Raw genomic sequence first — 12,697 nt, forward strand, 5'->3', positions numbered from 1 at the left:
AATAAATAAAATAAAATAAAGAGAAAGGAACATAAGACTAACCTTTTAAGTGGGGAAAAATTTTGGGGATGTATGGGGTATTTATAGGAGAGAGAGTTATAGGATAAGTAAGAAGATTGGGCCTCATAAAATAATGGGTCAAATGAATGAAATGGACTAGTTTTATTTGTATTGACTTGAATTATAAAATGAAGGTTCATAAATAGTTTGTACTAAAATAATTTTCAACCCAACTTAATAATTTGAAACTTTTGAAATTAAATTCCGTAAAAATACAAATAAATATTATAAATAAAATAAAATTTCATTTATAAAATATTTAAAAATACGGGGGATTACAAATTTTGACTTGTTTCACAAAGTATGGGCTGATATTTGGAGCCTTGACACAACGCCTAAGATCAAGCACTTCCTGTGGAGGGCCTGCACAAACTCCCTCCCCACTCGTGTCTTACTCATACCCGCCATATGCTTGATCTGGAGACGTGCCCCTGGTGTGAGGTGTCGTCAGAAACTGCTGCTCATGCACTATTTGCCTGTCCGGCTGTCTCTGACTTGTGGAGAGTTTGTGGTTGCGAGGAGCTTGCTTGTATGGATGAAAATGCAGATATGAAGGAGGTGGTGGTCAGTTAAATGGACAAAGATCGCAAAAAGAGACTAAAAGGGGTGGCTTTGCTTTGGTATATCTGGAGTAGGCGCAACGATAAAGGCTTTAAATAATAAAGAAGTGCCTCACTTGGTTGTGTGTGACAGAGTTGGGAAACTGATAGAGGATTGTTATAAATATACAAAGCAAATTTATAAGGTGCATGGCAACAAGAAGCCCAGAAGTCCGAACGTTTGGCAGCCCCCTCCTGATGGTTTTGTCAAGATTAACTGCGATGTGAGCTTAAAAGACAATGGTTGGGTTGGTCTAGGAGCAGTGATCCGGGACAGCAATGGTGAAGTGCTTGTTGCGGGTACTCGAAGAAACAGAGGCTGCTGGCCTCCTGAAGTCGCTGAGTGCAAAGCGGTTTTGTTTGTGGTGAAGTTGGATCGCAAGTATGGCTATGGGAAGGTGATTCTTGAATCCGATAGTCAGATTATAATCTCTCCAAGGCGGCTACCTATTTCACCAATTTAGATTCTATCCTTGATGATGTTTTAGCTTGTAGCAAAGAGTTTGATTTTGTTTCGTGGTCACACGTTAAAAGGGATGGGAATTCAGTTGCCCATCACCTATCTAGTTTAGTGCCTTTTGGTTGTGAACAAGTTTGGGAGAATCATTGTCCTTCCGTTGTTGCTTCTTATGTTCTAATGGACAAATTGTCCATTAATTAATAAAATGGCTTTAAACTTGTCTTCAAAAAAAAAACTAAAGACCTTTCCTGTTCCTCAAAAACGCAACTTTCTCCTGTGCCACTGCCTCTGCCTCTGCCTATATCGATCCCACTTTCCCCTTTGACTTGAGTATCTCTTCAAACTAGCTAGCTTTATAAAATCTTTCTTTGAGCTTTTTTATGCTTCTTCTCTTTTTTCTTTTTTTTCCTAGACCATCAAAACTAAAAAAGAAAAAAAAAATGATGAGAAAATTGGTTTCCTTAAGATTGACTAGCTTAATTTTGGCTGTTTTTCTTCTTATGCATGCTCTAATAAATTCCTTAGCTCATGCTCATCAAGGTGATTTTTTTACATATTTTAATTTATTTTCTCTTAATCAATTATTGGAGTAATCATATATTATCCTTAAAGAATGAGATTTAACTATGTTCTTCCTTTTCTTTCACGTAGCTAAGGTATCAAATTTTCTAATTTAGTGATAATAAGCACTATTGACATTGTCTAACCATACATCTAATTTTACAGTTCACGATATTAGCATTCTAATTCTTCTTTGTAACGTGATTAGAAGGAAAAGAAGGCAATTCGTATTCTTGGAAGCTCTAAGCCAACATCAAACAACACCAACAAGGCAAAAACTACTCAAGATTACGACGCAAAAGCTAAAAAAGATGATGAATCAAAGACTCTTAGACGCGACTAAAGAGATTATGAAGCTAATGCATAGAGATTACCGAGGAAGGGGAAGACCTAAGAGAAGGCCACCCATTAACAACCATAATCCCAGACACTAAAACAAAATTAGCTATCTAATTAACCTCATGATGAATCAAAAGTTGTTTACCAAACACAACCAGTATAAAACCTAAGAACATGATGAGGTTTCCGAAGTTCAACAAGTGGCCTACCTTTGCTCATTTCACTAATTTCATTTTCTTGTTGCTTAAAAAAAAATTAAGTTATTAATCGTGTGCACCAAATGTTCAGCCAATGTAGAAGACTTAATCCACATTTTCAGGGATTGCCCTAATAGTTCAGCCCCATTGAAGATTTCAAATATACTCGTATATAAAAGCTCCAATAGCGTGCATCATGAGAATTGAACCCTTGCTGAAAGATGGGATTATGGGAAGGGCGCCAGCGTAGAAGCAGTTGGATAGTGTCATGTAGGTATAAATCGCCTAATGAATGAGTTGCTTGCCATGTAGGACCAATAGCTTATAACTTCAGATACCGGAAGTGGAGTGGAGGCTTTGGTTGATCATTTGATGCATTCTTCTCTTCAATTTTGTTTTTTGCAAGCGTTGGCCACCTCTGTTGTGTACAAATGCGTCAGACCCTGTATTAACTATTATCCGCTGTTTTTTTAATTGCAGCAAAGCTTGCCCAACAAGCTACAACAGAAACCTCATATCTAGCAATAGTTGAAAGAAACTTTATATTCAAAGAAACAGTGTTGAATCATCACAACTTGATACGAAAAGGTAACAATATACAATCAATATGTTACTAAATACTAATGTCACAATATCGTTAAACACCAACGAACACAGTACCATATTGAAAATTTAATCTTAATATACGATCAAATCATCACACAATACGTTACTAACGCCACAATATCGTTAAATAACGACGAACAAAATACCAAATTATACATCTTAAAGTTTTTTTCATTACCTTTATATATATATATAAATGTTGTCTTATACCCCTAATATGACCTAGTAGGAATGTAGGATCCTTCACATTAGCAATTAGAATGAGGACTGAACTCATCACCACTCAATTTGGTGAGTACTAAATTCAGTGATGCCCAAAGCGGCAAATCCTTACCGCCATCCTTATATAAACATAAATTAATTTTGTCAGCAAACTCACTGAATTACTAAATCTGCATTTGGAGAAATAGCATTCCCTTGCAACGCGAAACGAATATAATCACATTCTTGTTGAGAAAAAGAATGGGCATCATTCCTCTTCCATTCTCCCTCACGCGTGTATTTGGTAATATGACGACTAATCAACATGCGATCAAGCGCAACAGTACTTTTTAAGAAATAACTTGCACATGGAACCCAGTCCATTTGAAAATTACCTAATTCAACCTCCTTATACTGGTATTGAGACATACATCTGGCAGCTCATATGATCTTGAAAAAGAAGTATGTGGCACCTGCAGTAAAAATCAAGTCTAACTCATTCCATTCTAGTTGGAGGGACAAGGCAATTTAATATCAACATATCAGACATCAAAATGCAAGAACAAACCATTTAATTAGACATATAAATTAAATCAAATATCACACCAAGTGCTGAAGATTTTAAACATATTGTCCTACTCTTACACCCAACCCCTTACCTACTTGAAACCATCTTGAAGGACCGAAACCCAAACCCCAACCACCCAAAACAGCCCCTAACCCAACTCCCAATGCCCCACAACAGCTATGAGCCACCCAAACACCACGTAGCCAATTCAGCACCCACAAAAACCCCACCAAAAACACATCCCCATCCACGAAACCCCACCCCCACCTGCCCAGATATCCACCTCTACCACCGAAAACCTACCTAACCACAAATAAACCCATTAAAACTCAGACCTATGGGATTAAAAAATGATATAAACAAAAATAGAGGCGTCAGCGGCTGTTATAACTATGGCATAGTATGGTGGTGGTAGGCGAAGAAGTGTAGTGGTGGTGGTGGTTGGAGAAGTGCAGTGGAGATATGGGGTTATACTGTTGTAGAGGGTGATTCCCTTTGTTAACTTCAAACACAAACAAGAAAGGATATTTGAGGTTTTGTGTTTCTATTTCTCTTCTATCCCTTTCTTAGACTCTTTCCCATTTCCCTTATAAAATTGACTGCCTCCTAATATTGAAAATTATCATCAACCTACAAACTACATACATTGCATGACTATACCAAACCATGCAACATGCCAACATTACATCTACAAAAACCGACCAACACATATCCCATTATTACTTGTCTATGTGAAAACAAAGGTATACAAAGTATCTGTTATGTTCTCATACCGTCAAGGAATAAAACTAAACTAAAACTGTCTCTAAATTCAACATCTTTTTCCACAAAACTCGAATAATACTTGAACAATCATTAGGTGGCTAAAAAGTATATACATTTGTTCTCTTCACTTTGAAAATAAAAAAGGTTCAATTAAGCTTCCACTTCTGATAAGTTTTTTTTTTTTTTTTTTTGGTGAATTTAGGTAAAAAGAACAAAGCCAGATGTCAAACATCCAATAGCAGGGTTGGCAAAAGTTGACCCGACTCTCGAACCTGACCTTAAAATAGTGGGTTAGGGTTGAGTCCTTAATTTCTTTTAAATCTATCAAAGCCCTTTTTTTTCTCTTCCCTTCTTGACATATACGTCCAAATAGATTAGATTAAAATTACTTCCAATACTCCATAAAAAAATAGATTAACATGAGTATATACATGGAATATTTTGATAATTAGTAATGTCTTACTATAAGTTAATTTAACTATTTTTTATTGATTTTATTGTAATACGGAGTACTTTAATACAAAGCAACTAGTACGAAGTGAATAATTTATCCATGAAAAAACCTCATTGCAAAATTAATCATTATTTAAAATTAATGGTTACTTTTTATACGATAACACAATAAATTGCGTAAAAAAATTAACTTGATTTATTAGTTAACTAGATGTATTATTATTAGCTTAATTTTAGTTAGAGTTTCAAATTATTTGGTTTTTTTACTTTGTAGTGTCTAGTGCTATCCCTGATGCGCTACTGTTTGCACTTATTTAATTTCTTCTACTTAAGTTAATTTCAGTTGATTTGTAATAGTATGATATTGTGAATTTCAGTTGATTTGTAATATGACAATATCGGGAAAAGCAACTGCCCGACAATTTTCTCAAGCTTTCTCTCTCCCTCCTTTCTCTATACCTTCTCTATTACCTCCAAGCCTCCATTTTTCATCCCTCTATGAGGGATATGATTTTTTTTGGTCGAATGAAAATATAAATTACAACTCCCACCAAAACTACAAAACAAAACTCCTCCATGTATTTGCAACCAATAAAGCTTTAATTCCAATTAAACAAACATAATCAATGAAACCCCATCAGGCCATCATGGAATTGACAACGAGACTTAAAAATATATATACATATAGGATCATATGAGAAGCGCTTTTATGGTGAGAAGGGTGAGAAACAATTATGACCCTTGGATCAAACAATGCATGGTCAAGATTAGATCTTTTTTTTTTTTGTTTTTTTTTGGGGGGGGGGGGGGGGGGGGGGGGGAGGGGTCTTTTTCCTCCCGCTACTTCCAATGTTAGTCAGCTTGATTTTATATCTCCTCCCAAAACCTCACTATCCTCCCATTTAATTTTCTCCCCTTGCCATTTACTCGTCACCATCTTCCTCCTTAGATCTTGACATTCTTGTGCTTAATATCATCATGCCAAAAAAAAAGAAAAACGCAATGTAAGCTCAAAGAAAAACAGAGAAACGACATAAAAGTAATCCAATGTCACTGCTTAAATTTCTTCCTTCAATTGGTCACCCCTCAATTTTCCCCGAAGCATTTCATCCAAAACCTAATTTTCTACCCGGTTTCATAAATTAACCCTTATGTGAGTGAAGCTTATTATTTCCTCTACGATGAACAAGAATGACATACTTTGATGGCAGTATTATCAAATTTGTCACTAATTGCAGCATGAACAATGGTGGATAACTCAGACAATCATATGCTTTATCATGTTGTTCAATTTACCCATAATACTAATGTGATCCCAATATATTTGTAACATGTTACCAATGTATTCATAATGTGTTTCCAATAAAATTGAGAATCTGATTATTCCAATTTTAGTAACAATTATCACCCTCTGATGTTAGGCATGAATATGACGATGAATTATGACTACATTATGGGTTTAAATAAATTAAAGAAGTATTATAAATGTATCTTTATAAGCAAAATTAAGATGTATCTCCAACATATCATTAATGTATATGTATTGTATTGATGATGTATCTGTGAACTATTTATAGTGCATCTCTATTTCTCACGTTTCTCACAATAAGCAAAATCTATTTCTCACGTTTCTCACAATAAGCAAAATCTATTTCTCACGTTTCTCACAATAAGCAAAATCTAGTTCTCACGTATCTTTATAAGCAAAATCTATTTCTCACGTTTCTCACAATAAGCATACTTCTCAACGCATCTCAACCTTATATATACTTCCTCTATTCCCGAAAGTTCGAGTCACTTTGCATTTACACAGTCTCCAATAATCATCTTTGACCATTAATAACTTCGATTATCTATAAGTAAAATTTTTAAAAAGTTGATATTTGAAAATTTTATCATAAAGGGAAATCTACTAAGATCGAATTTATTAATTTCTTTTGCTTGTATAAATCATAAAATGCAGTAAAATTTATTTAACTTTGACTACATGAATAATAAGTGAGTCGAACTTTTAGGAACGGAGGTAGTCTCCAATAAGCACTACTATTTGGTTTGAATATATATATATATATATGTATATATATATAGTTAATGGTTTCAATTGCTTTGGTATGGTATCAGTAGTATTAAATTTGTTATAGGCCTTTTAATAATCTTTTTAATAGTAATAATTTTATTATCCCCTTTCTCGAAAGTGTCTTTGTTAGTTTTGTAAAAGCTGAAAACCAAAACTAAAATCTGTTTATAGTTTATTTAGAAACTCAAAACTTAAAAACAGATTTTTAACCAAACGAGCCCTTAATTAAGTGATTGTCAATTTGCTCCAAGGTAAACATGGAACCATTATGGAAAGTCGATTCCATATTTCATTTGACATTAAGCAGCTACTCTATGAAGAGTCACTTTTAATTGCATCCAATCTCAAGGTTGTTCAAAAACCGGTTCGGACCAAAAACATGGATCTTACCGGATCGAAGACTTGACTCGGAGTGAACCGGTATTGCTTTGATCTGATCCAAAACCCTTTGAAAAATTGTCTTTGACCTAACCTTATTTTTGTTTTAAAAATATGCATATAAACAATAAAAATATCTAACCGTATTTTATTAGTATGTTTGAAAAGTTAATGTATTACTAACTATATAGCATTAAGTTTTTAACAAAAGACCTTTAATAATTAGATTCAATTATTTATTTTAGCTACTTTATCTTATTGTCACCAAACTTATAAAAAAAGGCAAAGGTGAAAGAAGTACGAAAAAGATCCAAATTGATCTGATTCAGGGTTTGGAACAGTTTTTTCGGTCCAGTTTGGTTTCAGTCCAAGCAAAATTGGTCAGGCCTTGTGTTTAAAATTTCTATTTTTAGTGTCCTACGGCTTCGTAAAAGAGGCGGAAAATTCATAGGCAAGCAACATCACCTTACCTTAGAAGTATGAATCATTACCAATAAGTATGAACATTAAATGCTCTCTTACAAAGAAATACATGAAATATTACTCTGGAAAAGTTAACCATACTAACCATTAGGTAAAGCTTCTGTAGCTGCGGAAAGGAATTGAGAAGGCGAGGAAAACTCTTTACCATGTCAACTTCAGGATCTTCACTCATGAAAATTAAACTCCACCGCACAACACACCGAAATAATGAGGATGGGTGAGTAGGTATTAAATGTAACTGAAACAAAAGAGGATTATAGTGAATCTAGAGAAAGCACACTAGCCAATAACAAAAGACAAACTGTTAAAAGTTTTTCACGCACCAGAGAATCAGGACATTCTGCTCCTTTGTAGTTATTATCTGTTAGAGCCACATGGCTGATCTTCAGCTTTGAGGCACTCAAGAAAGAGAATTTTACAGTTGCTCTACCAACAAAATCAAAGAAGTTTAGACTCTTGGCACCAAGTTCAATTTCACGCAGGTCTGAAAGAGCATGAATCATCAAAGAGGTCAGTCGCTGCAAATTTTCACCAATGCACAATTTTTCAGGAAGATTACACCACCTAATTCGTAACCATTCAATTGTTGAAGAAGTGGAAAGCATCCATTGTAACTGATTTTCCTCTAAAATAACATAATATAAATCCAGGCGAACCAATTTATTGAACCTGAAGTCACTATGAAGCTTCAAGTTGCAAACATCGAGACGTAGATCCTTCAAACAAGGAAAACGGGAAAGAAAGGAACCAGTGATAGTATACATATTCTCGGGCTTGAAGCGATTATGAATAGTGAATTTTAGTGCTGAAGCATAATAATTATAACAAATGAACTGGAGGGTAAGGCTTTGTAGACTTTTTTTAGAAGCAAAACTAATCCAGTGGTCTACATGACTAGCGTAGTCCTTAGTAAAGCAGAACGAAATGCGAAAAGATGAGATGTCTTGATTATCATAATCTAGTAGGACCTTATTCACCCTCTTCACATATGCTTGTTTATATACTTCACACTCACCTACATGAGAACAACCTTTGTGTCCTGACATTACCCGCCATTCCAAGTCAAGTTTTGATAACGATAACCAGATATTTTTCCACCTTTTTGATAATGTAGTCATTCTCACAACATCACGTAATGTCAAATGTGTGAGAATGCAAGACAAGATCTCATCTGGGAGGTCAGCGAGGCGATCCCCGTGATTAAGAGAAATCGGAATCTCACCGTCTTGTTTCTCGGAGCTATCATCGGATGTATTGTCAACCTATTCAACAAAATCTTAGTACAAGAATAATTCAGTAATTTCAAAATTTAAAGATACAAATAAAAAACATGCGATACCTTGCTAGGGTCTGTGTAATTGTTCATAATACATCTGAAACGCCTCGTCCAAAATCCACACAAAACAGCTGCAATAATTATTAAATGTGGAGACATTCCTGGTGGAATAGACAATATTCTGCGGATAAAAAAGTTCAATGATTAATAATAAACAGCACATATCTGAAGAATTGAAGTTTTAAGATAGTATAGAGGATACAGATTTCTATTGCTTATCTTCAGCTGCAGTTTTAACCATAACTTTTAAGCTTCACTTCACTGTAATAATTCAATAAAACAGAGACAGATTAAAAACCACTAACTTTGGGCTTCAGTTGAGATTACTTATTTCAATCAATCCACGAACTTTGGAAAATCAAATGTCAAAACTTTATTGAAGAGTTGGGTTCCTGCCAAACGGAAAAGCCCCAACTATGGGCTTCACTCGAAATCAATTCAATTAATCCACTACATATGAAAATCAAGTGTCAAAATCAAAACTTTATCAAAAGTTTAAATTCCAGATAAATTCAAAATTCAAAAGTTTAAAGTTTAAAACCCCTAATTTGGGCTACAATGAAAATTAATTTAATAAATCCCATACATATGAAAATCAAATGTCAAAGATTAAAACTTTAAAACTATATCTAAAGATCAAATCTTGATAAACTGAAAAACCCTATCCTTAGACTTCACTTGAAGTTAATTCAATGAATCCACTCCATATCAAAAATCAAATGTCAAAGATCAAAACTTTATTCAAATTTGAATCCTGATAAACAACAAAACCCCTAATTTTATGGGCTTCACTATAAAATTTTCAATTAATCCAAAGTATATATGAATTAAATTTCAAAGATTAGAACTTTGTTAAGGGTTCGACTTCTTGTAAACTGAAAATTTTCCACTAACTCTCAAAAATATATGAAAAATCTGATAGTTTCATCAACCAAATACAATTGCAAATTAAAACTCCAAATTTTATTCATGGGACAGTGGAAATTAAGTAAAGAACAAAACTTTTAAGGATAAAAACCCTGATTTTCCGGGAAAAAAATTTGAAAAAAAAAAAAAAAAAACTGAATTTGAGATCAAAAAATCTTCAGATTAAATTGAAAAATTCAGGAGCATAAATCATGAATGAAAAACATCAGACAAGAATAAAAGGAATAAATTGGGAAAAAAAAAAAAAGGCTTACCCACTAAATTGCAGCTTGAAGCAGATTGATTATTGAGCTTTCTCCTTTGAATAATTTAAAAATAGATGAATAATTTACAGAACAACAACCGATCTCACTTGTCAAAAAAAGAACCGATCTCTGTGAATGAAGGAAAAGATAGGTTTTTTTTTTTTAATTTTTTTTTTTTTTTTTTTTTTTTTTTGAAAGAGAAAAGATAGGGTTTTTTTCATACGAGTATGTATTTTTGACAGAACGTTTCACGAGCCGGGCCCCGTTCATGTTCAAGATAAACAATTTTCATTTATCTTTTGGCATTATGGTAAATTAAGTGAGCAGTAACCATTCCACCATTCCACGTAGGCTGTTTCAATTCAAGTTGTACTTTTTACAGGACGCATGTGATGTAATGTGGCTATCGAAGTGTTATGAGTTACTTCGTACGAGTCTTATGACTCATGAGATGTGTACTTGTAGTCTTGTACTTCTTCCGTTTTTTTAATCGAAAACGTTTGACTTTTAATATTACTCCCTTCATTATGAGTTACTCGCAATAAAGGGGGAGATTACAGACTTCTAGGCAAAATATTAAAAGCACGCTTAATGAAAAATAAGGACATACACTTAAATATTAATTCAACTTTTAAATAAAAAAAAAAAACAACACCATGAATCACGAACAGCCTATCACCACTACCACCTATCACCATCACCACCACCACCTAGTACCACGACACTACCCACCACCAGAACCCCAAAACCAAGAACCTACAACCCCGAACTCAAACCCAGAACCCCGAAATCGAACCCACAACCCCAAAAACCAGAACCCACAACCCCAAAATCGAACCCACAACCCCAAAAACCAGAACCCACAACCCCGAACTCGAACCCATAACCCCAAAAACCAGAACCCACAACCCCGAAATCGAACCCACAACCCCAAAAACCAGAACCCACAACCCCGAACTCGAACCTAGAACCCCAAAACCCACAACCGACTAACCCTAAAAATCGAACCCACAACCCCAAAATGACAAATTAATGCCTTCTCTATCGTCAATTTAAGCTTTAATTGGTCAAATTTAACCATGAAAACTCTAGATCTAGAGTTTCTCTAGAGTTTTCATGGTTAAATTTCACCATAAAACCTTCAAATTTAAGCTTTAGAAACAACAAGAAGAGGAGAGAGAGAGCAAATGACTTCCGGCGACAAACAGCGAGCAACGGGACATCGGCAGTGGTTGTGGTGGAGATTGGGGGAGATGAACAAAGAGAGAGAAATTTCTAGGTAAATAGAGTGGAGATTGGTGGTAGTAGTGGTGGTGGTGGTGGTGATGGTTGCCCATGAAGATGATGATGAATTGAGATGGAAGGGAAATGATTTTGGTAAAAATGGTTAACTTAATCAATGTTAAGTTTAAGTTAATAAGATAAAATTAGTAGTTAAATTAGGATATTAAAAAAAATAAGTAAGGGTAATATTGTAAAATTACACTAAAAAACTTACCATTAAAGGAAAGAAAAAAGTTTGTTGCGAGTAATATGTATCGGCTATTTATAATAATTGTTGCGAGTAATTCGTAACGGAGGGAGTATTTATAATTTCATATAATATACTTTGACTCGCTTTTGTGGTTTATAGATACGATAAAACATATTTATGTTAATCTTGTTTGAATCGTTTCAATGTATATTTTTAATTAATATCTACTTTTTATAATTTACAATGTTGATAATTAGAGTTATTAATCATCAAATACATGCATTGACAAGCGTGATAATAAAAAAGTTTCAACTTAAAAAAAAACAAAGGAAGTATATTGGAGTTCACGGTGATTAGATTAATTTGTTGGCGTTATCGTTAAATTTATTACCCACTTACATATTACCCCATGTACCGGTAGGTGAGCATTTGTTTTGAAGAAGCTCACAACATGTGTTCAAAAAAAAAAAATCTCACAGAATTAATTAAGTGGAAAGAATTTTTCCTCGAGACGAAATACGGTACCGTATTTTAAACTGCTAGGAATTTGACTGAAACACGCATAAGTCAATAGAAGGACGAAACACGGTACCGTGTTTTAAACTTCTAGGAATTTGACTATCTGGGGCATAAGTCAATAGAGGGACGAAATACAGTACCGTGTTTTAAACTACTAGGAATTTGACTATTTGTGGCATAAGTCAATAGAGGGACGAAACAAGGTACCGTATTTTAAACTGCTAGGAATTTGACTAAAACACGCATAAGTCAATAGAAGGACGAAACAGGGTGTCATGTTTTAAACTTCTATTGACTATTTGGGGCATAAGTCAATAGAGGGACGAAACACGGTATCGTGTTTTAAACTGCTAGGAATTTGACTATTTGTGGCATAAGTCAATAGAGGGACGAAACACGGTACCGGGTTATAAACTTCTAGGAATTTGACTATGTGTGGCATAAGTCAA

General features: G+C 34.3%; 1 protein-coding gene across 7 annotated transcripts; it reads right to left on the reverse strand.

Moving 5' to 3' along the window:
* Positions 1-2,797: 2,797 nt before the first annotated feature.
* Positions 2,798-10,517, reverse strand: LOC145591332 (F-box/LRR-repeat protein At5g02910-like). 7 transcript variants are annotated; one of them, XR_014102294.1, is made up of 6 exons: positions 10,265-10,517; positions 9,087-9,344; positions 8,312-9,009; positions 8,071-8,231; positions 7,833-7,985; positions 2,798-3,496 (listed from the first exon to the last, which is right to left on the reverse strand). XR_014102294.1 is itself a non-coding variant. In XM_081647763.1 (6 exons), exons 3-6 carry the CDS (start codon positions 9,180-9,182, stop codon positions 3,419-3,421), a joined length of 1,266 nt encoding a protein of 421 aa, XP_081503889.1. In that variant the 5' UTR covers positions 9,183-9,204; positions 9,286-9,344; positions 10,265-10,517; the 3' UTR covers positions 2,798-3,418. The 7 variants fall into 7 exon arrangements, 6 of the variants coding, with proteins under 6 accessions (XP_081503889.1, XP_081503890.1, XP_081503893.1 ...); XM_081647763.1 differs by having other exon boundaries at positions 8,071-9,009; positions 9,087-9,204; positions 9,286-9,344; XM_081647764.1 differs by adding an exon at positions 9,389-9,533 and having other exon boundaries at positions 8,071-9,009; positions 9,087-9,204.
* Between the last annotated feature and the right edge of the window lie 2,180 nt (positions 10,518-12,697).

Source organism: Chenopodium album, chromosome 18 (genome assembly GCF_948465745.1).
Source record: "Chenopodium album chromosome 18, dcCheAlbu1.1, whole genome shotgun sequence".
NCBI classification, from domain to species: domain Eukaryota; kingdom Viridiplantae; phylum Streptophyta; class Magnoliopsida; order Caryophyllales; family Amaranthaceae; genus Chenopodium; species Chenopodium album.

Coding starts and splice junctions, on each gene's coding strand:
- LOC145591332 (XM_081647762.1), bottom strand. CDS start 9,182: ATGTCTCCACATTTAATAATTATTGCAGCTGTTTTGTGTGGATTTTGG. Junction 9,010..9,086: donor ATTACACAGACCCTAGCAAG/GTATCGCATGTT, acceptor TTTGTTGAATAG/GTTGACAATACATCCGATGA. Junction 3,497..7,832: donor TACAGAAGCTTTACCTAATG/GTTAGTATGGTT, acceptor TTTTTACTGCAG/GTGCCACATACTTCTTTTTC.